A 24,347-nucleotide genomic window follows, 5' to 3' on the forward strand; every position below is an offset into this window, starting at 1 on the left:
TTTTTTTTTTGAGATAGAGTTTCGCTCTTTGTTGCCCAGGCTGGAGTGCAATGGTGCAATCTCGGCTCACCACAACCTCCACCTCCTGGGTTCAAGAGATTTTCCTACCTCAGCCTCCCAAGTAGCTGGGATTATAGGCATGCACCACCAAGCCTGGCTAATTTTGTATTTTTAGTAGAGGCTGGGTTTCACCATGTTGGTCAGGCTGGTCTTGAACTCCTGACCTTAAGTGATCTGCCCGCCTTGGCCTCCCAAAGTGCTGGGATTATAGAAATCTATCTCTCTTTAAACCTCACAATTTATTATTATCATTTTAGTATTGCTATCAATTATGTTATTATTACCAACATTTATTTGGATTTACCCACATACTCACCCTTTATGGCTCTCTTCATTGTATCCTCTCTTTTCATGTTTTAAACAGGGATTTAATCAGGGATCATTTTTCTTCTGAAAACCTTTTTTTAATATATCTGCTGGTGACTGTGTTTTTGTTTGAAAGCATTTTTATTTTGAATGTATTTTTATTTTGCTTTTTATTTTTGAAAGTTATTTTCACTGGGTATAGAATTCTAAGTTAGCATTACTTTCTTTTGATACTTTAAAGCTATCATTTTGTTGTCTTTTATTTTTACTGAAAGCTTGTATTCCCAACAGCATTAACTCAAGCGTACTCTGATAATGACCCTGTGGTCTAAGAAGAGTATGTGTTTGGAGTTCTGAGCTAAAGAATCTGGGGGTAGCCAACCTAGAGATTCACTTCTTATCTAAGAAGGGCATCTCAACCCCTGGCCCATTCCTTGGAATACAGGCCATACAGGGGATTGAGACCCTTTGTTGTGGGTTAGATGGAGGTTGCTAGGTGGAGATTTCTAAGTAAAAATGCTATGTAACTTGTACACTTTTAAGAAATAGTTGCAGTTTTCCTAATCAGCCCATTGCTCCTGGACCACCTTATATATGTCTTTAATAAACCCTATGGCTTGTTCACTGGCTTGGGGTTTCCTCTTCAGACTCTCAAACATACTATCCCTATTGGAGTCAGTAGGAGTCCCACACAACAATTGGCAGTCCAGCCAGAAAGTTGGAAAGAATCCTGTGAGCACCAAGATGATGCGATCAGGGAAAAGGAAATCCACAAGGGAAACTCTGGGATGGCCATCCACATCTATGTGGGGCCCAATAACTGCTATCCTTGATGGATGAGGCCCACTGCATGAGTATGGGGATGCCCCATAACACCAAAAGGTCTGGAAGAGCTGCTGCAGGGGGTAGATCCAACTAAGTGAAAGTCATATGTCCAAGCTATGACAGCCATAGTTCATTGGCAGCTCCTGTGTGTTGAGGAGCCACTGAGGCTGAGGTCACTGCACAGGCAAGGGTGCATCAGTTATAAGGCAAGCTGTGATTAGAAAGAAATGCTTAGTTAGCTCAGACTAAAATGTTGGAGACCTTACTGTCCTGCCTGTGCCAACAGAATGACAGAATGGACACTCTGGCTTGCCACATAACTCATTTGAAGAGTTGTCAACTTCCAGGCCGACAAGTTAGGGCTGTCATGAATAAATCATCCTGTAACACTAAGTCCTGGGACCTCATGGAGAGCTCTAGTGGGAAGGAGGAAGAAGACTAGGATGAGTCCATAGAGGTTCCCATCCTCTCTGCATGTACATTGGCCACGACCAAGGTAAAAGTGGACCCCACAAGAGGAAGCCCCTCAAGACTTGCCCTGCCTGAAAGAGGGCAGCATACCACAATATGGGATTATACCACTGTGGAACTGGGAAATAGGTTCAAACAGAAGGGGAGAGAGTCAGTCATAGGGTGGTTTCTCTGTCCATGGGACGTGAGGGCAGAGAATACTATACTCTCTAGATTCGAGATGAATAAAATGGCATCCATCACAAAGCACCTGGTCCTGAGGCAGCATTTCTATGGCACCAATAATGAGGATCAGACCATTCCCCTCCTTAGCTGAGTGGTTGTGGGCTTCAAGGGGGCCTGGCCAAATGAGGGAGACATCTCCACATCTCCTTTGCAATGGCAGACTGAAAAAGTTGCAGGACGTCCTCTGGGAGTGGGGAATGAAACATGCTATTAATATTTTTACTAAAAATCATCACGATCCCAACAATGAATTGGTTACTGCCAGAATAAAAGAGATAATTCTGCAATTGACACCTAAGTAGTGATATAGGATGCCGGTTTCCATCTTAAGCACCCTAATATGGCAGCCAGTATCCTGGGCAGCCCAAGTGGCCACTGACTTAAGGGAAACAGAAAAACAGCATAAGCAAGAGGTATGCACTGCTGGATGAAAGATAAGGGAGCCATGAAAAAAAAAGGAAACAGTCAAGGGGCTTGTCAGAGTGATTTGCTGATAGATGTAGGCAACCTGCTGATGGCAGGGATACCTACTGAAAAAAAAAATAGATAAAAAGTCTAACACTGTTTTGGTTAGACTGTAATAAAAACTCAAGCCAGAACAGCATTTCGCTAAGGAGCCGCAAGCTCAGCCCACCACCCCTCGCATACAGAGATGGCAGGCACTAACCCCTTTAGCCTAGGATAAAGGCCAAGGCTTCAGAATCGCAATAAAAGCAATGATGGCCAAGGACCAGAGGCCTCGTGTAAAACTGTATATAAGTCACCTAAAAATAAACAGACTGTGCTTGCTCTAGTGCAGTGGTTCCTCACCTTTTTGGCACCAGGGACCAGTTTTGTGGAAGACAGTTTTTCCTAAGACTGGGGATGGGGGGATGTTTTGGGATGAAACTGTTCCATCTCAGATCATCAGGCAGGCGTTAGATTCTCATCAGGAGCATGCAACGTAGGGATCTCTCGCTTGCGCAGTTCACAATAGGGCTTTTACTCCTATGAGAATCTAATGCCACCACTGATCTGACAGGAGGTGGAGCTCAGGTGGTAATGCTCACTCGCCTGCCACTCACCTCCTGCTCTGCGACTCAGTTCCTAACAGGCCACAGACCAGTGCCAGTCTGCTGCCCAGGGGTTGAGGACCCCTTCTATAGTGGATACTGGAGCCAAATACACTCATAAATGGTAACACACCTATCAGTTCCAAGGGCCTATAGCAGCAATAGATAGTAAAGGGGGACAGGGAATGAGGTATAAAGGTTGAATTACTATTACAAGTTGGGAGACTGTCACGAAGACCCTATTTAGTATATATAGCTCCTGTCCCAAAATACATCTTGGGAATGGGGATCTTGTCAGGCTTGACCCTCCAAACTGACAAAAAATTCAAACTGAGAGTTAGAATGACAAAACATAATCACAGTAACACAAAATGGACACCAATACAGTTGCCAGCCCCATAGCAAATAGTAGTGCTGAAGCAATACCACTTGTGAGTGGGGGTTGGGGGCACAATAAAATCACAGAAACTATTAAGGAGTTAGCCGAGGTGGGCATTATGAGGCCAGTAGTGCACAGCCCATAAAACAACCCTGTGTGGCCTGTACAAAAACCTGACGGGACATGGAAAATAACAATACATTACCAAAAATTAAAATACCACTTCCCTTCTGATGAAAATAGGACAGGTGCTTGGCATGTAATGTTTTCTTATTAATTTAGCCAAACCTTCTTCAGCATCCCCATTTCGCCCAAGTCAAGACCAATTTACATTCAGCTAGAAAGGAGAACAATGGACCTTTACCATCTTGCCCCAAGGATATTTACATAGCCCCACTATCTGCGAAGGTCTAATGACCACAGACATCAATCAATGGACTACCCTGGAGAGGGTACATGTTTTCCATTAAATTGATGATATCATGCTAACTAAGTCTTTTTCTACCTTACAAACTGCAGTGGTTTGTACCTTACAAATTGCAGTGGTATGGAGCTTGCTAGTCCCCACCTTGCCATCTCACTTGGCAGACAGAGTATGGGCAGCACAGACAGTTAAGGGTCCATGCTTATCAATCAAATACTCAGTGTCATCTGGTTGGGTAAGAGTAAAGTCAAGTCCTTCTCTCTGCCATTATAGATCAGGTGTAGGACTACCCATGTCCTACCACACCAAAGCAGTTGCAGACCTTCTTAAGCCTTATAGGGTATTAGTGTCCTTTTATTCCCCATTTGGCCCAACTCCTCAGGCCCCTATATCACTTAGTCAAGATGGGGGCTCACTGGAACTGGTCCACAGAGGACGATGAGGCCTTTAAACAAACTAAAGTTATGACTGGAAACTCTAGTACAGGAACAACCTTGTGAATTGGACATAGCCAGTTACCCTGAGGGGTGTGCCATTAGGGTTCTAGTCCCAATTATGGAAGGGGGCTGAAGCTAAATATATCATCATGGAGCAACAACTCAATGCTAAATATCATCTCTTACAACAGTGGACAACATGACAAAGGGGCTCCCAGTGCTGGTATGCACTCAGTATCCCATAGCAGGTTGGTTAAAGGATACCTTCCAGAAACCAAAGTCTGGGAATTCCCAGACACAGATGTGGCCAAATAGCATACATATCTGCAATATTAGGCTCCAAACAAGGGGAGCACATCAACTAATAGTTCCTTAAGTGCAGAGTTCCATTTGGTGCTCAGCCCTGTCACCTGTTTGACAACTGAAGGACAATCTTTTATTGAGGTCACCGAGCCTGGTTTAATCAACTCCCAAGTGCTTAGAAAAACCTTTAATACAGTATGATTTCTATTATGTTTGGCATTCTCTTTTGTTATAGTTTGTATTGCTGCCACAGCATTTGGCTGCACATACTGCTCCTCCACATACCTGGCCCCCAAAAATCACACACAAAAAAACATGATAAAAATGTGAGGGCCATTCAAGAATATGCTGAGATGGAGTGTATGGCAGATGCACTTTACAGCAGTAACTCCAGCATACCCTAAGAATGGCTGTATGGTCTAAGTAGAATGTGTGTTCGTGTTTGAGCTTCCAAGCTAAGGAATCTGGGAGTGGGCAACCCGAAGATTCGCTCCTTATCTACGAAGGACATCTGAACGCCTAGCCCATTCCTTGGAATGCAGGCTGAACAGGGGATTAGAGACCCTTTGGGGTTAAGTGGAGGTTGCTAGGTGAAGGTTGCTAGGTGGAAATTATAAAGTTAAAATGCTATTTATGCTTTTTATGCATAAATAGCTTTTTATGCTTTATTATACATAAATGCTTTTTACAAACGGTAGCAATTTTCCTGTCCAGCCTGTCACTCATGGACTGCCCTGTAAGTTCTTAGTAAACTCTATGTCTCATTTGTTCATTCTGGGTCTCTCCTTCGACCCCTTAAACACAGTGCCATCCCTATTGGAGCCAGTAGGGGTCCAGCACAACAAAAGTCAGCTGTTACTCTTATTGTTGATTCTTTGAAAGTACTAGATTTTACCCTCTGGTTGTTCTTAAGATTTTCTGTTGGTCTTTTTTTAAAAAAAAAAAAAAAAAAAAAACAAAAACCAGCTTTGCTATGATATCCCTAGGTATAATGGGGTTTTGTTTTTGTCCCACAGGAATTCTTAAATCTGTTGTTTGATGTATTTCATTAGTTTGGGAAATTTTTCAGGCAGTATGTCTTAAGATACTGCTTTTTCTTCATTCTCCTCTCCAATTGAGATTTAGACCATTATATCTATATTGCATTTGTTTCTTAACACTCTTTCCTTCTTTTATCTTCTCCATATTCACACTGGGTATTTTCTTTTGGTCTGTCTTCCAGGCCATTAATTCTCTTCTGTAGCTAATCTACTGTTAAACCCATCTATTAGCTTTTCAATTTCATTAATCTTGTTTCTTAGTTCTACAATTTCCGATTGCTTCTTTTTTTTCCCCTAAAGTTTAGGTCTTTAATTAATTTTTCCTTCTATTTTTCTTCAACAGTAATCACACTTATTCTAGAGCATGTTTTAACATCTGTAGGTCTGGATTTTTGTTTGTTTATTTGTTTGTTTTATTTTGGTCATTTGGCTCTGTCTCCTAGAATGCCTGGTAACTTTTGGTTGAATGCTGGATATTATATAAAAATTTGGTACAGGTCTGTTTGCTTCCAGAAAATATTTAATATTCTTCTGACTGATAGTTAAAATAAGGGCAGGTCTCCTCAATTAAATCAGGGATTAAGATGATTTTAGGCTGGATTTCAGGATCCATTTATTTCCTGTTATTTTCCACAGTCTCAATTCAAACTTGGGGTGTTTATCTGAGCCACTCTCCCTTTGAGGATCATGAATGCCAATTTTTATTTCCTCTGTTATTTGGCTGAAAGCCCTCTTAGCATCTAGTTTTAGCTTGGTGGTTGTAGTCTTCTTCAGCCCCTGAAAATACTTTGAAGGCAGAAGTCCAACAGAAGATCACTTCTCTGCAGGGTCACCTTTCTGTTACTCCCCTTTTTCTAGATTCTTGAAGTTCTCAGTGCTTTAGTAGACCTGAACTCCAGTTTTAGTGTTGGAGTTCCCCATCACCATAAGAAGGTCTAAAGGTACTGCTTTCTCCTAATGCTACCCAGGAACTGGCAAATGTCTAAAGGGAAAAAGTGGAAGGGGATATAAGACTCAATTCAACAAATGCTGCTTTTCTCTCCCGGAGCTTGGCTTCTCCTGTTCTGGCAACTTTGGTTTTTCTACTGTGTCTATAAGCATATTTGTATTTTATCAGCTTTTACAGTCTTTTTCAGTGGGAGGTTTGATCTAACAAAACTTTTCTGATAGGTGGAAATGGATATCTAATTCCTAGCATTTTATCATTGTCAAAATTTCCTTTATCATAGTTGTTTTATTAATCTCTCAACTATAAACTGAGTGTTTTAAGCAGATTAAAAACATCATATAATACTGAACTGTATGCAAAAATATGACATGAAGACCAACCATTTTACCCTTGGTACAGATGAGTGACAAATACATCATGGTGAAAACATATTTTTTCTGTCGGACTGAGTTTTGCTTTCTGCACCAGAATAGCATCACTCAAGTCTCTATTTATGAGGTGGACAAGCAAGATTGTCGCAAATTTTCCATTACTGACATCGATGGAGCCATGACAATTTGGGATTTCTGCTTTTCTTTGAATGCCCTCTAGTGGAAATTTTATTGAAATGAAATAACCAGAAATTGAGACTAACGAAAGGTTCTGTATCATCCAGAAATAAAGTTTAATTATGGTTATATAATGTACATAAACTTTATTCTTTTTAACCAACTCTTATTTTTTTTAAGTTTTATTGAGATACAATTATGTAATGTAAAGCTTAAAGTGTACAGTTCAATGGTTTAAGTATATTTATGGTAGTCTGCAACCATCACCGTAATCTAATTTTGGAACAATTTTATCATTCCCAAAAGGAACTTAATATGCATTGGCAGTCATTGATTCCCACCCAAACCTCCCAACCCCCACCCCTTAGCAACCACTAATCTACTTTATAATTCTATAGGTTCCCCTGTTCTGGACACTTTACATGTAGCCAACTCTTGACTATAAAAAAATTTGAGGAAGCCTGGTAGATGAAGAAAAAAATCACTTAATGTCATTGGTTTTTAAAATTGGTTTCTGTTACACAATTAATACATGCTAAACGCTAAGAGTGAGAAGATGAAAGACGCAGTACTTACCTCAAGAATTTGACAGTACTAAAGAGATTCCAAGGCTATAAGCATTTACAACATAGGAAGATTAGAGGTAATAGAAAGTGTCTCTAGGAACAAAAACTGGGAAAACTTAGATGCAGATGACAAGTGAAACCGTCCTAGAGGTTCATTTCTCAAACTTAGTTGTTTTTTGTTGTTTGGTTTTGGTGGGTTTTGTTTTGTATTTTTTTAGCATTTAGTTTCAGCTTTGTTCAGTTTTGAGAGACAGTCTTGCTCTGTCGACCAGGGTGGAGTGCAGTGGTGTGATCCTGGCTCACTGCAGCCTCGACCTCCTGGGCTCAAGCCATCCTCCTGCCTCAGCCTTCTAAGTAGCTTGGACTACAGGTGCATACTACCATGCCTGGCTGATTTTTTTAATTTTTTGTAAAGACAGAGTCTCACTATGTTGCCCAGTCTGGTCTCGAACTCCTGGTCTCAAATGATCCTCCTGCCTTGACTTCCTAAAATGCTGATCTTACAAGTTTGAGCCACTGTGCCCAGCCTCAAACTTTGTTTTGAAGAATAAGTAGGAGTTAGCCAACTGAAGATCATAAAAATTAATATTCAGTTTAGAGGGAGGTGCACATGCAAGTGGAGAAAGATGAAAGAGCCTGTTTCATTTAGGCAGTTGTAAATAGTGAATCTAGAAATACTGTAACCAGATCATGAGATATTAGAGTAGAAAGTGGGTCAGAATTGACCCACTTTGGCAGAGGCGAGATAATAACCTGTGTAATCCTACTGAGAGATATGAATTTTATCATGAAAGCTATTGAATAATTTAAGAATGAACATATTAATATTTTGTAAAGGTTATTCTGACAGCAGATTGAGAACGAATTGGAATCAAGAAATCCAATTAAAAGATTATTGCGAGAACAACTAAACAGTGTTTAGTCAGCACTATACCTGCCAGTATGTATAGAGGTACTTCTCTCTCTATAATGGCTGTACAGTATTCCACTGTATGGATGTGATATCTTAATCCAGTATTTCATTGAAGAACACTTGGATTGTTTCCATTTTTTAGTTTCACAAAAAAAGTACTACAGTGAACATCTTTGGCAAGTTGGATAGATTTTTTGATAGAACACATTCCTAAAGTGGAGTTGCTGAGACAAAGGTAGATGTGTATTTAGAATTGTGATAGTGTTATGGGAAGGCAGGCCTTGAGCATGAGATGTCCAGGTTCTTGGCGTGTTGAACAAAGAGTTGAGCAAAATGCACAAAGTAAGAAAGGAACGAAACAGCGAAAGTAGGGATATATTGAAGCGAGGTAACACTCCACAGGATGGGAGTGTTTTAAGCAGATTAAAAAGATCAGATAATACTGAACTATATATAAAAATATGACATGAAGACCAACTATTTTACCTTTAGTACAGAGAAATGACAAATACATCATTTGTGGTTCAGGAGCCCCACTGACAAGGTTTTCTGGGGTTTAAGTACCCCTTTTGAGGTCCCTATTGGCCACCCACTATGTGGATGAAGGATTTGGCCTGTGGCCGATTAATAGCTGCAGTGAGTTCGCCTGTGGCCAACCAGAGGCCAGAGTGGACTGGCACCCTATGCAGATAAAGGGATAGCCCGCGCTTGGCCCACGGCCAATCTGTGGCACTTTCCCTTTCCACCTGAGACTTAGTGGAATGGAGAGGCTTGTAGACGGAGTAGCCTTTGATCCTTGTTACTAGGCTGTGGAGAGATAGGGATTTTTCTTTTGATCCAGCTTTAGGAAGTTAGTATGAATTGGCCTTAGGTTCTCTGCCTTCAGACCCAGTGTTTTCTTCCAGCTTTAGGAAATTAGCATGAATTGGCCTTAAATTCCCTGCCTTCAGACCCTATTCTTCTGCCTTAATAGGTGTTACCAAATTGTCTTCTGAAAAAATTGAAAACCTTTACACTATCTCCAACAGTACTTGAGAGGACATACATAGTGACAGCACTAGATATTTTTTTACGTTGTGAGCTTTACTGTTTGATTTGCAAGTAATGATGCCTCATTTTAGTTTGCATGCTTTTTAATAATACTTAATTGATTAGTCTTGCATATTTTTGTAAGTTGTTTGTATTTCTTTGTCTACTAATTAATTGCCTATGTACCTTGTAGTTTTGCTGTTTGGTAGTTCACATGTTTCTTATTGATTAACAAGAATCTTTTGTATATTGGATCTTTTAGTTTTTTATTGTGTTTGGTTTGGCATGGTTTGGTTTGGTTTGGCATGGTTTGGTTTGGTTTGGTTTGGTTTGGTTTGGTTTGGTTTGGAGACAGTCTCACTATGTTGCCCAGGCTGGTTTTGAACTCGTGGGCTCAAGAGAGCCTCCTGCCTCAGCATCCCAAGAAGTTGGACTATAGGTGTCTGCCGCCATGTCTGGTAGGTGTTTTTAAATTCTTTTAGTTATTTTGATTATTTGTATTAAATTAAATAATTTTATTTTTAATTTAATTATTTTAATATATGTTGTAGATGCTATTTCTAGTTCGGTTTTTGTTTATGCTTTAAATTTTTTTATGTTGTGATTTTGAATGCATTTTTTGAGAAAAAAATGTCAGAAAGATAACTTACAAAAAGTGTGTTAGGCTCAGAGATTTTAATAGGTTACTTATTTTAAACTTCCAAGGAATAGATTACATTAATACTATCAAAACCTAAGGGGGAAAAAAAAAACCTTTCATTTCTTGTTTATAAAGCAAACATAACACTGATTCTGAAATCCAATTTAAAAAAGATCCACTTAAAGAAATCTTATATGAACATGGATACACAAATCTTAACCACGTAATGAAGTATTAGCAAATTTAATGTTATCGGCAAATTAAATGAATAATATACCTGATCAAATTGATTGAGGTCAACTATACAAAAATGGTTCAACATTAAGGAAATATATAAGCAGGTCAGAGGATTTTTAAGGTGGTTATCATTATAATAGATGCCAGAAAGATATTTTATAAAAGTTAAAATCCCTGATTTTTATAACCTTAGTAAAATTTGATTAGATGAGTAGCTCCTTAATTTCACAAACATATATCTGAAGACAAAACAAATCACATGTTTAATGGAGAAGCATTAGCAGCATTTGCATTAATGTCAGCAACAAGGCAAGGATGCTTGTTATAAGCACTTTTAGTTTTACCATTGTTTTGGGAACTGTAAGGCAATTCAGTTATGTAAGAAAAGTACAAGATGTAGTTAATAATAAAAATACCTATTAATTACTGAGAATTTACTTTGTGCATGGTACTGTTCTTTGTTACTAAACATTATTTTCTCATCACAGATTGTGATACTAACACAAATAGGTGCCACAAATGTAGAAACTATTTTATGTTCATAGAAAGTTGTAGAAACTGAGGCAGTGAGAGTTTAAGAAACTTATCTAAGCCAGTAAATGTTGGAGGCTAGATTAGACCTAGGCATTCTGACTCCACAGCTTAACACTCTAAATCAGAGGTTGGCAGACGTCTTAAGTTTCACTGGAACACAGCTGTGCTCATTTGTTTATATATTGTCTATGGCTGTGTTCATGATACAACAGCAGAGTTGAGTGGTTGTGACAAATCCCTGTATACATCACAAAGCCCAAAATATTTACTGTCTTGCCCTTTACAGAAAAAATTTGCTGACTGCTGATCTAAACCATTGAACTATGCCTCTAATTAAACTATTAGATCTTTTTATTAGGAAAAGGAGAACAAAATCATGATTTTTAAATTGTATTAATGTATGCTTGGTAAACCGAAAATAGTCAACTCAGAAATAACAATCATAAAGTATAGTAGTTTCTACAAAACTAATGTGCAAACTTCATTTGATTTCCAACTCACAAGAAACGAAAAGCTTGAGAATATAATTTATTATGATTTAAATATGTGAAAGATCTAAATGAAAATTTTAAAACTACACCAAGTAAAATAAAAGAAGATTGAATAGACACGTCATGTTGGCTGGATGTTGGTTGTCATCTTGACTAGGATGACTCAGTATTTAAAAAGACTTTTTTTTAAATCTAAATTTATAGAATTAAACATCTTATTCAGAGTGCCAAAGGGATTGTTTTAACTTGATGAAATGATTCTAAAAATTCTGGAAGAAAAACATGACCAAAAAAAGAATTTTTGGAAAAATAGGCTTATAAATTCAAGCTCTTAAACTGAGAATATGCTAAAGTCTTGCCCTTCCACAGAAAGCTTTAGATATAAAGGTATTAAAATATTTTGATAAAGTTAGTTTTGAAACAAAAAAAGTTATCTCTGCAATGGAAAAAGAGTAACTCGCCAAAGAAAGAAACAGATGGGCAACTCTAGCAATACCTAAAATCTGCATTACTGATAGACAAGGTTATCTTATCTTCTGTGTTTGGAGGCCTTTGCCATAGACCAGAAGGTAGGTGCACAACCATAAATCACCAAAATCTGAAGAATGTAGGTATCATGAAACAGGTACAACAAATTCAACAAAAGAGTGACTTAAGCTAGAGAAAGTGGGAAAAATAGAGGAATCTAAAAAGGCCTTTATTCCTGAACAATAAAATAGGGATTTGCCTTCACAAAATAACAGCAGATATTAAAAAACAAGAACAATGAATTATGAAAAAAGGAACTATTGAATATTAAAACTAAGTATATGTGTAGAAGAGGTAGAAGAGTAGATGGGACTCATCTAATGAGCTGATTAGTGGACTAGAAGATAGAGGTGAGGAAATATCCAAGAATATAACACAAAGGGCTAAAGAAATGGAAAGTATAAAGGAAAGGTAGAGACATGGAGAATATTTCCAGAAGTCCTAACATCTATCAAATAATAATTCCAAAGGAGAAAATAGAAGATAGACTATATTTGAAGCAATAAAGACCAAGAATGTTTCCCAGCTGAAAACAAATTTGTAGGATTGAAAGAATTATTGAATAAAATATTTATATACAAATAGATATATATACATTTTTAATTAAAATATGTAGACACATCACAATAAACTTCAGAACATTAAGAATGAAGGCAAAAATTCTCAAAGTTAACTACAGAAGAGATTAATTATATATCAAGAAAACTCCTATCAAGAAATGACCATCTTGGCCAGGCTTGGTGGCTCACCACTGTAATCCCAGTGCTTTGGGAGGCCAAGGTGGGAGGATTGCTTGAGCACAGGAGTTTGAGACCAACCTGGGCAACAGAAATTTTAAAAATTAGCCAGGCATGGTGGTGCATACCTGTAGTCCTAGCTACTCGGGAGACTGAGGTGGAAGGATGGCTTGAGCCCAGGAGATCAAGGCTGCAGTAAGCTATGATGGTGCCATTGCACTCTAGCCTGAGTGACAGAGCAAGACCCTGTCTCCTAAAAAAGGGGGGCCGGCATAGGGAAGAGTATTTATGTTAAATTTGTATTAACTTTCCATCATAAGTTTGGTGTTCTAGTAGCTGAGGAGCGAGTGAAGCAAAATAAAAGTAAACATCTCTTTTCTCATGAAACTATGTATAGTTATTGATTAACTTTTCTCTTTGTTGAATAGTAAGGATAAGCGTTTTGGAGAGGAGAGGACTTAAAAGTAAGTACTGTACTTGAAGAAAATAATGAAATTAAAAGCTTTCAGATCAAGTGGGTGGGAGTGAAACTAAGAGAACTTGATCAGTCTAACAAGGTGATTCCATGTCCAAGGAGACATGGAAACATGTATTTATTATGGAAGCATGATAAACAGAAGGTGCAAAAGTGTCAGAAATAAATGCAGCCATATTAATAACTAAGAAAAGTAATATAATCGGTAAAACTCACTTATTAAAGTAATAGTAACTCTCATATTGGCTAAAAGCAAAATCCAGTGAAGTCACACCTAAAATAAAAATTACATTAGAGTGGAAATTAAATAAAATGATTTTTTAAATGCCATTTATTCAGCAAATATTTATACCTGGTAAATATCAAGAAAAAAAAATACCCCAGGGTAGTAAATAAAATGCAAGGCAAAAATTACTTAAGGGACCAAAGAGAAAATGATGTTTTTAGAAGCAACAATTTAACAAGATGGTTTTAATATATATGGCTTTTAAATATATAAAACAAAAACTAGTAGAACTAAAAAAAGAGTGGAACATCCATAATCATATTTGAAGTCTTTAATATATCTCTTAGAAAAACATTAGACAAAAAATATAGAATAACACAATTAACAAGAGTATCTAGTTGATATTTACCTAGAATTCTGACTTTAACATAATTTACATGCATGGATTATTTTCAACATAAGTTACGTCATAGACCACAAAGAAAGTCCTTAAGAATTTTTTTTTTTTTTAAATGATACCTGGCCAGGCACAGTGGCTTATGCTTGTAATCCCAGCACTTTGGGAGACTGAGGTGGGCAGATCACCTGAGGTCAGGAGTTCGAGACCAGCCTGGCCAAAGTGGTGAAACCCATCTCTACTAAAAATACAAAAAAATTAGCCAGGCATGGTGGCATGCACCTGTAGTCCCCAGCTACTCAGGAGGGTGAGGCAGGAGAATTGCTTGAACCTGGGAGGCAGAGGTTGCAGTAAGCAGAGATTGTGCCATGCGCTCCAGCCTGGGTGACAGAGTGAGACTCCATCTCAAGAAAAAAAAAAAAAAAAAAGAAAAAAAAAGTTATATCTTAATAATTTCTGGTAATTTCTGGATTAATTAAAATAGAACTGGTAAAAGTGACAACACAAGGCCTTTATATCAGAACTTGGGTGATTCAGACAAAACGCAGAGGAAATTTCCTCAGAGAAAAATAATTTTAAATTCACTTATTGGCAAATTAAAACATATGAACAGTATATTATTAATGTTTAAAAATGACTTTGCTTATTGTATTATTTCCATACCTAGAAAACCCTAAAGATTTCCCCCAGAAGACTCCATAAACCCTGATAAATGACTTTAGTAAAGTCTCAGGATACCAAATCAATGCACAAAAATCAGAAGCATTTCTATATACCAATAATGTTCAAGCTGAGAACCAAATCAAGAATGCAATTCCATTTATAAGAACTGCAAAAAAATAAAATAATTAAAATACCTAGGAGTACATCTAACCAAGAAGGTAAAAAGATCTCTACAGGAGGACTGAAAAACACTGCTGAAAGAAAAGGATTTTCCATTCGTTTTTTAGAATACATCTAACCAAGAGGTAAAAGATCTCTACAAGAGAACTGAAAAGCACTGCTGAAAGAAATTATAAATGACAAACAAATGAAAAAGAATTCCGTAATCACAGATTGGAAGACTGCAGTATCATTAAAATATCTGTACTGCCCAAAGCAATCTACAGATTCAATGTGATTCCTATCAAAGGACCAATGTCATTTGTCACAGAATTAGGAAAAACTATTCTAAAAGTCATATGAGGTCGGGCATGGTGGCTCACACCTGTAACCCCAGCACTTTGGGAGGCAGAGGGCAGACAGATCACCTGATGGCAGGAATTTGAGACCAGCCTGACCAACATGGTGAAACTCTGTCTCTACTAAAAATACAAAAATGTGCTGGGCCTGGTGGTGCATGCCTGTAGTCCCAGCTACTTGGGAGGCTGAGGCAGGAGAATCACTTCAACCTAGCAGGCAGACGTTGCAGTGAGCCGAGATCATGCCACTGCACTCCAGCCTGGCAACAGAGTGAGACTGTCTCAAAAAATAAGAAAAAAAAAAAAAAAATGAAACCAAAAAAGAACCTGAGTAGCCAAAGCAATTCTAAGCAAAAAGAACAAACCTTGAGGCATCATGTTACTTGACTTCAGACTATACTAAAAGGCTGCAGTAACCAAAACAGTATTGTACAGGTACAGACATAGACACATAGACCAATGGAACAGAATAGAGAACCCACACCAACAACCAACTGATCTTCTTCAAAGTAAACAAAAATAAACAATGGGGAAAGGATACCCTATTCAGTAAATGGCACTGGGAAAACTGGATACCCATATGGAGAAGAACGAAACTGGATTCCTACTGCTTACCATATACAGAAATCAATTCAAGATAGATTAAATACTTAAATGCAAGACCTCAAACCACAAAAATCCTAGAAGAAAACCTAGGAAATGCTCTTCTGGACCTTAGCCTATGCAAATAATTTATGACTAAGTTCTCAAAAGCAAATGCAACAAAAACAAAATTTGACAAGTGGAGCCTAATTAAACTAAAGAGATTCTTGACAGCAAAAGAAACTATCAGCAGAATGGGAGAAAATATTTGCAAACTATGCATCCAACGAAGGACTAAATATCCAGACTCTATAAGGAACTTAAATCCGTAAGAAAAATAACCTCATTAAAAAGTAGGTAAAGGACATAAGCACTTTTCAAAAAAAAGACATACAAGCAGTCAAGAAACATGAAAAAGTATTCAACATCACTACTCATCAGAGAGATGCAAATCAAAACCACAATGAAATACCATCTCACACCTGTCAGAATGGCTATTATTAAAAATTCAGGCTGGGCGCAGTGGCTCACACCTGTAATCCCAGCACTTTGGGAGGCCAAGGCAGGTGGATTCCAGAATCAGAAGTTCAAGACCAGCCTGGCCAAGATGATGAATCCCAGTCTCTACTAAAAATACAAAAATTAGCCAGATGCGGTGGCAGGTGCCTGTAATCCCAGCTACTCAGGAGGCTGAGGCAGGAGAATCGCTTGAACCCAGGAGGCGGAGGTTGCAGTAAGCCAAGATCGCGCCACTGCACTCCAGCCTAGGCGACAGAGTGAGGCTTCTTCTCAAAAAATAATACATAAAAAGTCAAAAAATAGCATGTTGGTGAAGCTGCAGAGATAAGGGAAACACGTACACTGCTGGCAGGAATGTAAATTAGTTAAACCACTGTGGAAAACAGTTTGGAGATTTCTCAAAGAACTAAAACTAGAATTACCATTTGACCCAGCCATCCCATTACTGAGTATATACCCAAAGGAAAATAAATCATTCTACCAAAAAGACACTGCACTCATTATGTTTATCCCAGCACTATTCACAATAGCAGCTGGGCATGGTGGCTTATGCCTATAATCCCAGCCCTGTGGGAGGATCGCTAGAGGCCACGAGTTCGAGACCAGCCTGGACAACATACAGAGACTCCATCTCTACAAAAATAAAAAATTTAGCCAGGTGTGGTAACACATGCCTGTGGTCCCAGCTACCTGGGAGACTAAGATGGAAGAATTGCTTGGGCTTGGGAGGTTGAGACTGTGGTGAGCCATGATTGTACCACTGCACTACAGCCTGTGTGACAGTACAACCCTGTCTCAAAAAAAAAAAAAAAAAAAAAAAAAAAACCCCACTGTTACAAAGATACAGAACCAACCTATGTGCCTATCAAGACTGGATAAAGAAAATATGCCACATATAGACCATGGAATACTATACAGCCATAAAAAAGAATTAAGCCGTGTCCTTTGCAGCAGCATGCATGCAGCTGGAGGCCATTATCCTAAGTGAATTTATGTAGAAAAAGAAAACTAAAAAAAGGAAACCAAATACCACATGTTCTCACTTATTAGTCGGAGCTACCCATTGGGTACACATGCGTATAAAGATGGAAACAACAGGTAACTTGCTTAAGTCCAGCTGCTGGCTACCCATAAACCAAGAACAGAAGAAACAACATGTGGTGAAAGGAAAGTAATTTTATTTATCAAATGCTAGCAATTGGAGAATGGCCAGGCTCATGCCTTCAAAAGACCATTCCAACCTTTTGGGCTAAATGAAGGGGTTTAAGAAGGAAAAGGTGTGGAAAATATGCAGGAGTGTTACCCGAGGGTGCAGGTCTACCTGTCTTGTTTCAATGATTATCTTGAGAAATTGCCTGTCCCGAAGGTCTGGTTTGCCTCATCCTGACTTTGGCCTGGTAGTGGTAGGCTAACTGTTCGTAACTACCCCTAAGTGGGAGCTGTATCTCTCTGCCTGGTTTATTTCAAAATTGGCCCCTGGATTACCTAAGCAAGCACATAAGTAGATAAGCAAGCACTGTTCATTGAAGTGCCTGGTGGGAAAAGTAGAAACAAAACGTTTCAAAATATGTTTCAAAGCTGAAAACAAGAAAGGAAAAAAAGTTTTAAAATGCATTTTGAGGCTGGGATACTTGGTTAAAAATAGACACTGGGGAATCCAAAAGGGAGGAGGCAAGGAGGGGTCAAGGGTTGAAAAACTACCTATTGGGTACTATGTTCACTACTTGGGTGGTGGGATTAATAGAAGACCAAACCTCAACCTCAGCAACACACAATATACCCATTAACCAACCTTAACGTGTACTAAAAAAAAAAATGAATCTGAAAAAAAAAAAAAGACTTCTGGATCCAAATTGTTACCTAGACAACTGTAAGTCAGATATATTCAAATACATAAATACATCACCATCACCATGTATTTATGTATGCATATATGCAAATACTGGGTGTATTTCTAATAAGCAGTAATAGATTTCCTGGCTTTTATATTTTTACTATAAGTTGTATTGTTTTATTTTCATTTCATGTTGTTCATTGCTAGTATGAAGAAATACAATTGATTTTTTAAATATTGCTCTTGTATGCTGTAATCTTGCCAAATTCATTAGTTCTAGTACTTTTTTTGTAGAGTCCATCAGGTTTTCTATATACATCATGCTGTCTGTGAATAAAGACAATTTTGCTTGTTTTCCCATCTGGAGGTCTACCATTTTTCTTATTTTTCCTTGTCTTATTCCACTGACTAGAACTTCCAATAAAATGTTGGGTAGAAATGTGAGAGCATACATCCTTGACTTGTTTCTGATCTTGGGGGAAAGTACTCTTTCACCATTAAATATGATGTTAACTGTAAATTTTCCATAGATGATTTTGTCAGGTTGAGGAAGTTCTCATGTATTCCTACATTGCTGAGAGAGTGTTTTTGTTAGAAATAAATGTTGGATTTTGTAAAATACTCATTCTGCATTTGTTGAGGGTTTTTTTTTTCATTTTTAGTTTGTTAATATGGTACATTATATTGATTGATGTTTCAAATATCAAACCAGCCTTGCATTCCTAGGATAATTTCCCTTAGTCATGATGTATTAACCTTTTTATGTGTTTTTGGATTCTGTTAAAATTTTTTCAAAACATTTTTATTTTCAGTGAAGATTATTGGTTTATAGTTTTCTTTCCTTATAATGGCACCCTCTGGTTTTGGTATAGGAGTAATTTGTGCTTCATAGAATGAGTTGGAAAGCAGCTTCTTCTCTTCAGTTTACTGGATGAGTTTGTTTAGAATTGGTGTTGTTTTCATTAACTGTTTGGTAGAATTCACCAGTGAAGCCATCTGGCCTGTTATTTTCTTTGTGGAAAATTTAATTTAATTTATAATTACTAATTAAGTTTTTAAAAAATAAATCTAGGGCTATTCAAGTTATTTCTTTTTGAGTGAGCCATGGTAGTTTGTGTATTTTGAGAAATTTATCCATTTCATCTAACCTGTCTAATTTATTGGCATAAATTTGTTCATAATACTTCCTCATACTTCTACAATCTGGATAATCTGTACTGATGTTACTTCTCTTGTTCCTGGTACTGCTAACTTGTTTCTTCTCTCTTTTTTACTTAATCAGTCTAGCTAAAGGTTTGTAAATTTTATTGATCTTCTCATAATAAAGATCTGAATAAGAATAAGGAGTTAGCAGTATGAAGGTCTGGGGACAGGGAAGAGCACTTGCACAGTTCCTGCAAAGGGGAGATCTTGGCATTTTCAAAGACAAATTGTAAGTGGCCAGGAATAGAAGCATGAAGAGGAGTTACAAGGCTATGGCAATAATATAAGTCAGAGAAAGATGATGTTGTCTTGGACCACTGCAGTGGCTAATGAGGTGAAGAGAAGTGATCAGAAGCAGATTATGAAGGTGAAGAGAAGTGATCAGAAGCTAATGAGGTGAAGAGAAGTGATCAGAAGCAGATTATGAAGGTAGGGCTAATAGGAGCTGCCAATGACTTGTACTCGGAATGACAGAGAAGAGTCATGAACTATGCCTAGTCTTAAGCCTGAGTAATGTGGTTAATGGTGGCTTCATGAAATAGGGAAGACTGAGAGGAGCCGATTTGGGTTATTATAGGGGTAAGTGCAGTGGAGATGAGACATCAATGGTTTGGACTTAGATGTAATGAAGAATTTGAATTAGAATGGTTAGTTAATTCAAATAATTTGTTGTTGTCATGCGTGTGTGTATGTGGGGGTTTTTTGTGGCTTTGTTGTTGTTGTTGTTGTTGCTGTGAGACAGGGTCTCACTCTGGTTGCCTAGACTGGAGTGCAATGGCATGATCTTGGCTCACTGAAGCCTTGACCTCCCAGGCTCAGGTGATTCTCCCACCTCTGAAGTAGCTGGGATTACAGGTGTGCACGACCACACCCAGCTAACTTTTTTTTTTTTTTTAATTTTAAGTAGAGGTAGAGGCGGGGCTTTGCTCTGTTGTCTCGAACTCCTGGAGTCAAGCAATCCACCCACCTCAGCCCCCCAAGTGCTAAGATTACAGGCAGGAGCCACCACACCTGGCAAGTTGTATATAATTTTTTACGTTTGCTTAAGTTATCTAGGAAATTCAATCTTTACTTCATAAAGATTGTCTATCTAATGAAGCCACTATGTAAGAGATATTCAAGGTAGAGGAGGCAATGTTATACAACTGCCTTAGCATATAATTTCACATAAAACATTCAAATTATAATATACCATGAAATAGAAGAAACAAATATATAGGAATTGCTTTGTGCTAATAAGGACATTGGTGTGAAGTGATCAGATTTCAGGGTATACCTTATGCTAACAAGCCTTACAGAGAAATAGTCTATTTGTAGGTTGTATATGTAATGTGAATAACCAATAAAAACTTTCTTGGTAAGATCAAAACATGGAGCTCTGAAATTATTTATTTTTCTTTTCCAAAGTTCTTTGTGTATAAATCAGATCTTGAGGACAACTCAGGAAAAATGGACTCAGAATCTCAGACCTCCTTTAAAACAGACCATGATGTTATGTTCAGCCCAAGTAGAGCTGATAAAATCTGGTGTCCTTGGAAGAGGCCCAGAAGCTGACTAACTTCCAGGAGTAGAAGGATTGAATCTCTAATTTTGGGAAATGATAAACTACAGAGAAACCACTATCCTCTCCCAGAAAGTACTCTTAAGAGAATATTAAGCTGGTTAATCTATTGGACTTATCTCTTTTCTGATTACATACAGTAAGTCTCCCGGTCAGAATAAAATTCTTTCAGTCTCAAACTAAAGTAGAATCATAATAGAATACATAAAGGAATAAAGTTTTTAAATTTACATTTTTGTTTCAGCAATCCTCTAAATAAAATGTAATAAGCATTTAGTATTAGCAAATCCTTTGAGGGCAGGGACCTTGTTTGTGTCACTCATTACTATATTCCTAGCAGAAGCATAGTGTGGGTACTCTGATAATTTTCTAGATGAATATGTATATTAGTGAGACTTCATAGTAGAAAGCATGGCTTATTTCATGTATTTTTTAATACATTTATTCACTAGAGGGTGCTGTGTAAGCATTCAGCACTTTAAAAGTGTCATCTCTTTCACTTGTACTTATTTGCAGGAAGATTGGATTTTTAAATCACCTGATTTAGCAAAAGCTTTCATTTCTTTTTCTTTATTTTCAAAGTAGTACTGGTGGTATTGTGTATGGTTAAATTAATGAAAATGAGAGATTAATGGCAGCATTAACACAAATGTTTCCTTTCTTCCTCCTCCTTAGGAGACTTATGACCCCAATCATGTATGCTGCTCGAGATGGTCACACCCAGGTTGTTGCTCTCCTTGTTGCTCATGGAGCAGAAGTTAATACCCAGGATGAGAATGGTTACACTGTGAGAAACATTTTTACAATGTTTCTTTTTGTTTCTGTTATTATCAGTAATCCATTTTAAAAAAAGAGTTTTAAGAAGTAATAATTACAAAAGGGCTGGAATATAATTGCTATCTGGTGAAAAAAAGCAACAGTTGAAATAAAAGGCTGGCATGGTGGCTGACGCCTGTAATCCTTGCACTTTGGGAGGCCAAGGCGGGCAGATCACCTGAGGTTAGGAGTTTGAGACCAGCCTGGCCAACATGGTGAAACCCGGTCTCTCCTAAAAATACAAAAAATTAGCCAGGCATGGTGGCACGCGCCTTTAATCCCAGCTACTCAGGAGGCTGAGCCTGGAGAATCGCTTGAGCCCAGGAGACAGAGGTTGCAGTAAGCCGAGATCATACCACTGCACTTCAGGCTGAAGTGCAACAAGAGTGAAACTCCATCTCAAAAAAAGAGGAATTAATTGACTCTCTTAGTCCTTACTCTTGATTAAAAAAAAAATTGTAACACACAGCAAAATCTGGGCTCTAAAATATACCTAAGAATTCTTTTTTGTAGAAAACTGGTGATTGGCAAATAAATCCTTTTATTCCATAACATCAGTTAATTGTATAAAACACTGGTTTTAAAAAATCAATGAGCTTTGCAGTCAGCTTTGCAATTACAACTTTGGAAATATGTTTACATTATGTTGTAAAATCAAGAGATTGCATCATTCTATTAATTAACTATGTTCTCTTTTTTATTGTGTCATAAATACTGTTAAAAACTTTTCCTGTCTGTCTCATATACACTCCTTCTCTTTAAACAATCTTCTTTTTCCCCCCACTTACAGGCTTTAACATGGGCAGCACGTCAGGGTCATAAAAATATAGTTTTGAAGTTGCTTGAACTTGGAGCTAATAAAATGCTACAAACCAAAGATGGAAAGATGCCAAGTGAGATTGCAAAAAGAAACAAACATCATGAGGTATCCTTCTGTACATATTAAACTTATTTTTTGTGGCATGTCACATTATCATTTGTAGAACTTTTTTATTAATTTGTTAGAATTTACAAGGGTAATTATAGTGTATCTGGCAATTATTAAATGTTTAAATATGTATCTTTCCTCCAGCCAGGTAATGAGAACTTTATTTTGCTAGAGTATTCATCTTCTGTGAAACAAGAGGCACTTATAATACAGTAATTTAAAAGCTCTATAAAAGAGTAATAAAATCTTATTCTGGCCCCAGGAATAAAATTGTAATATACTATTTAAACATTTCAAACTGGTCCAGAATTTTAAGTTATTGAGTGAAAGCTAGTAAAATGCCAGTTTGAACTTGTAACTAAAACATTCTTTTGTAAGTTTAATTAATATATTAAAAAATTTAAAAATTAAATTATTTAAGCAACATTTACTCTTATATGTGTGACAGGGCATACGATAAAGTGATAATATACCTGGATGTATAATCTATCATTTAGATGTTAAGCTCAATAATAAATACTTGCCATACATTAAATTACTTTATCAATATAAACTTTTGGTCTGAAGATTAAAGCTGTAGCCACAAGTCTGTAACTTGTAAGCAAGGATCAAATATAGTACAATAATAAAACTAAGTTGTTTAGTCCGGGAGTTTGTAACACTGAGTTCCTGAATTTGAAAGCATGTAAAATTCCAAAGATTCCGTCATGTAATCATCAAACCAAGCCACATTTACTGCATATAAAGTAACTTCCTCTAACCTTTTAAGCAGTCTGATAAACATGGCTATCATTTTCCAAGTATTATTCTAATATTTTCAGAATTATTATAGGGTAAACAGTAATCACTAAAGCCCTGTAGAACTTCAAAAAGGAATTTACCATTTTTCTTCTAAACTTTGAAAATTCAAAAACTTAAAATTATTTTATTACATTGTTAAATGTAGAGTAGATGACACCAAACTTGACATAAGAAGTTTATGAACATCAAAGGTTATTTTGAGTCATAAATCATTTATTGAAATGAGATTTGATCTTGTATTTTGGCTGATTACATGATATAACCTTGACTTCCTAAGAAGTTAGATTTTAAAACTCAGGAATGTCACCATGTATTTTTGAGGTGTTCAGTTAGGATTTGTATACATTTAGTCACGCGCATTACTCTCTTCCCACTTAGCAATGTTTTCAAAGTACTATCTTAATATTTAATCTGAGTCATTTATCCAAATGGAATTTTTAGTTTTGCTATAGATCTTACCAAAAATAGTAATTACTATCTTACTTTAATTTTTACTATTTTGAATTAGATGTACTTTTTTCTTTTCTGATTATTATTATAGGTCAAGGAAGCACTTACCTGATATCCCAATTACCCTGATTTGTTTATTATACATTGTATATGTGTATCAAAATATCACATGTACCCCCCAAAATATGTACAACTGTGATGTATCAATTTTTTAAAGTTGTTATCAGGGTAGTAAATTGTGAAACTTCTGTCCCACTTACTTGCTAAAATTTCCTTTCTGGATATGAGATAATCGTATGTTTGGTTTCTTTTAACTCTAAGTTATAGTATGCAATGTTAATTATATTTGAATGATGTTAACTTTTTTCAGATCTTCAACTTACTTTCTTTTACTTTAAATCCATTGGAAGGAAAACTTCAACAGCTAACTAAAGAAGACACTATTTGTAAAATATTGACAACAGATTCTGATAGAGAAAAAGATCACATTTTTAGGTAATATAGCATGTTTTAGTTCAACAGAATACCTATAAGTAAAACTTGTGTATATTTTACTGTAGTAAATGTGGTGACTTATTTAAAATATATGGTATTTTAAATGTTTACAAGCATTTTTAAATGTCTGGGATTTTAATGTTCTCCAGAATTTTAGAAAATTTTTATCATTTTTATGTACTAAC

At 36.9% G+C, this 24,347-nt stretch overlaps 1 protein-coding gene across 2 annotated transcripts in view; it reads left to right on the plus strand.

The window, feature by feature from the left end:
* The window catches only part of ASZ1 (ankyrin repeat, SAM and basic leucine zipper domain containing 1), a 64,130-nt gene that overhangs the window by 20,842 nt on the left and 18,941 nt on the right, over window positions 1-24,347 (plus strand). The window contains exons 1-4 of one of the 2 annotated variants that reach the window (XM_050785108.1): window positions 20,354-20,811; window positions 21,348-21,459; window positions 22,279-22,413; window positions 24,038-24,162. In XM_050785108.1, the coding sequence (XP_050641065.1) occupies window positions 21,355-21,459; window positions 22,279-22,413; window positions 24,038-24,162 (365 nt within the window). In that variant the 5' untranslated portion in view covers window positions 20,354-20,811; window positions 21,348-21,354. Of the gene's footprint in view, window positions 1-20,353; window positions 20,812-21,347; window positions 21,460-22,278; window positions 22,414-24,037; window positions 24,163-24,347 lie in introns of those variants that run through there. The other variant, XM_050785106.1, reaches the window with a different exon arrangement.

Source organism: Macaca thibetana, chromosome 3, assembly GCF_024542745.1.
Source record: "Macaca thibetana thibetana isolate TM-01 chromosome 3, ASM2454274v1, whole genome shotgun sequence".
NCBI classification, from domain to species: domain Eukaryota; kingdom Metazoa; phylum Chordata; class Mammalia; order Primates; family Cercopithecidae; genus Macaca; species Macaca thibetana.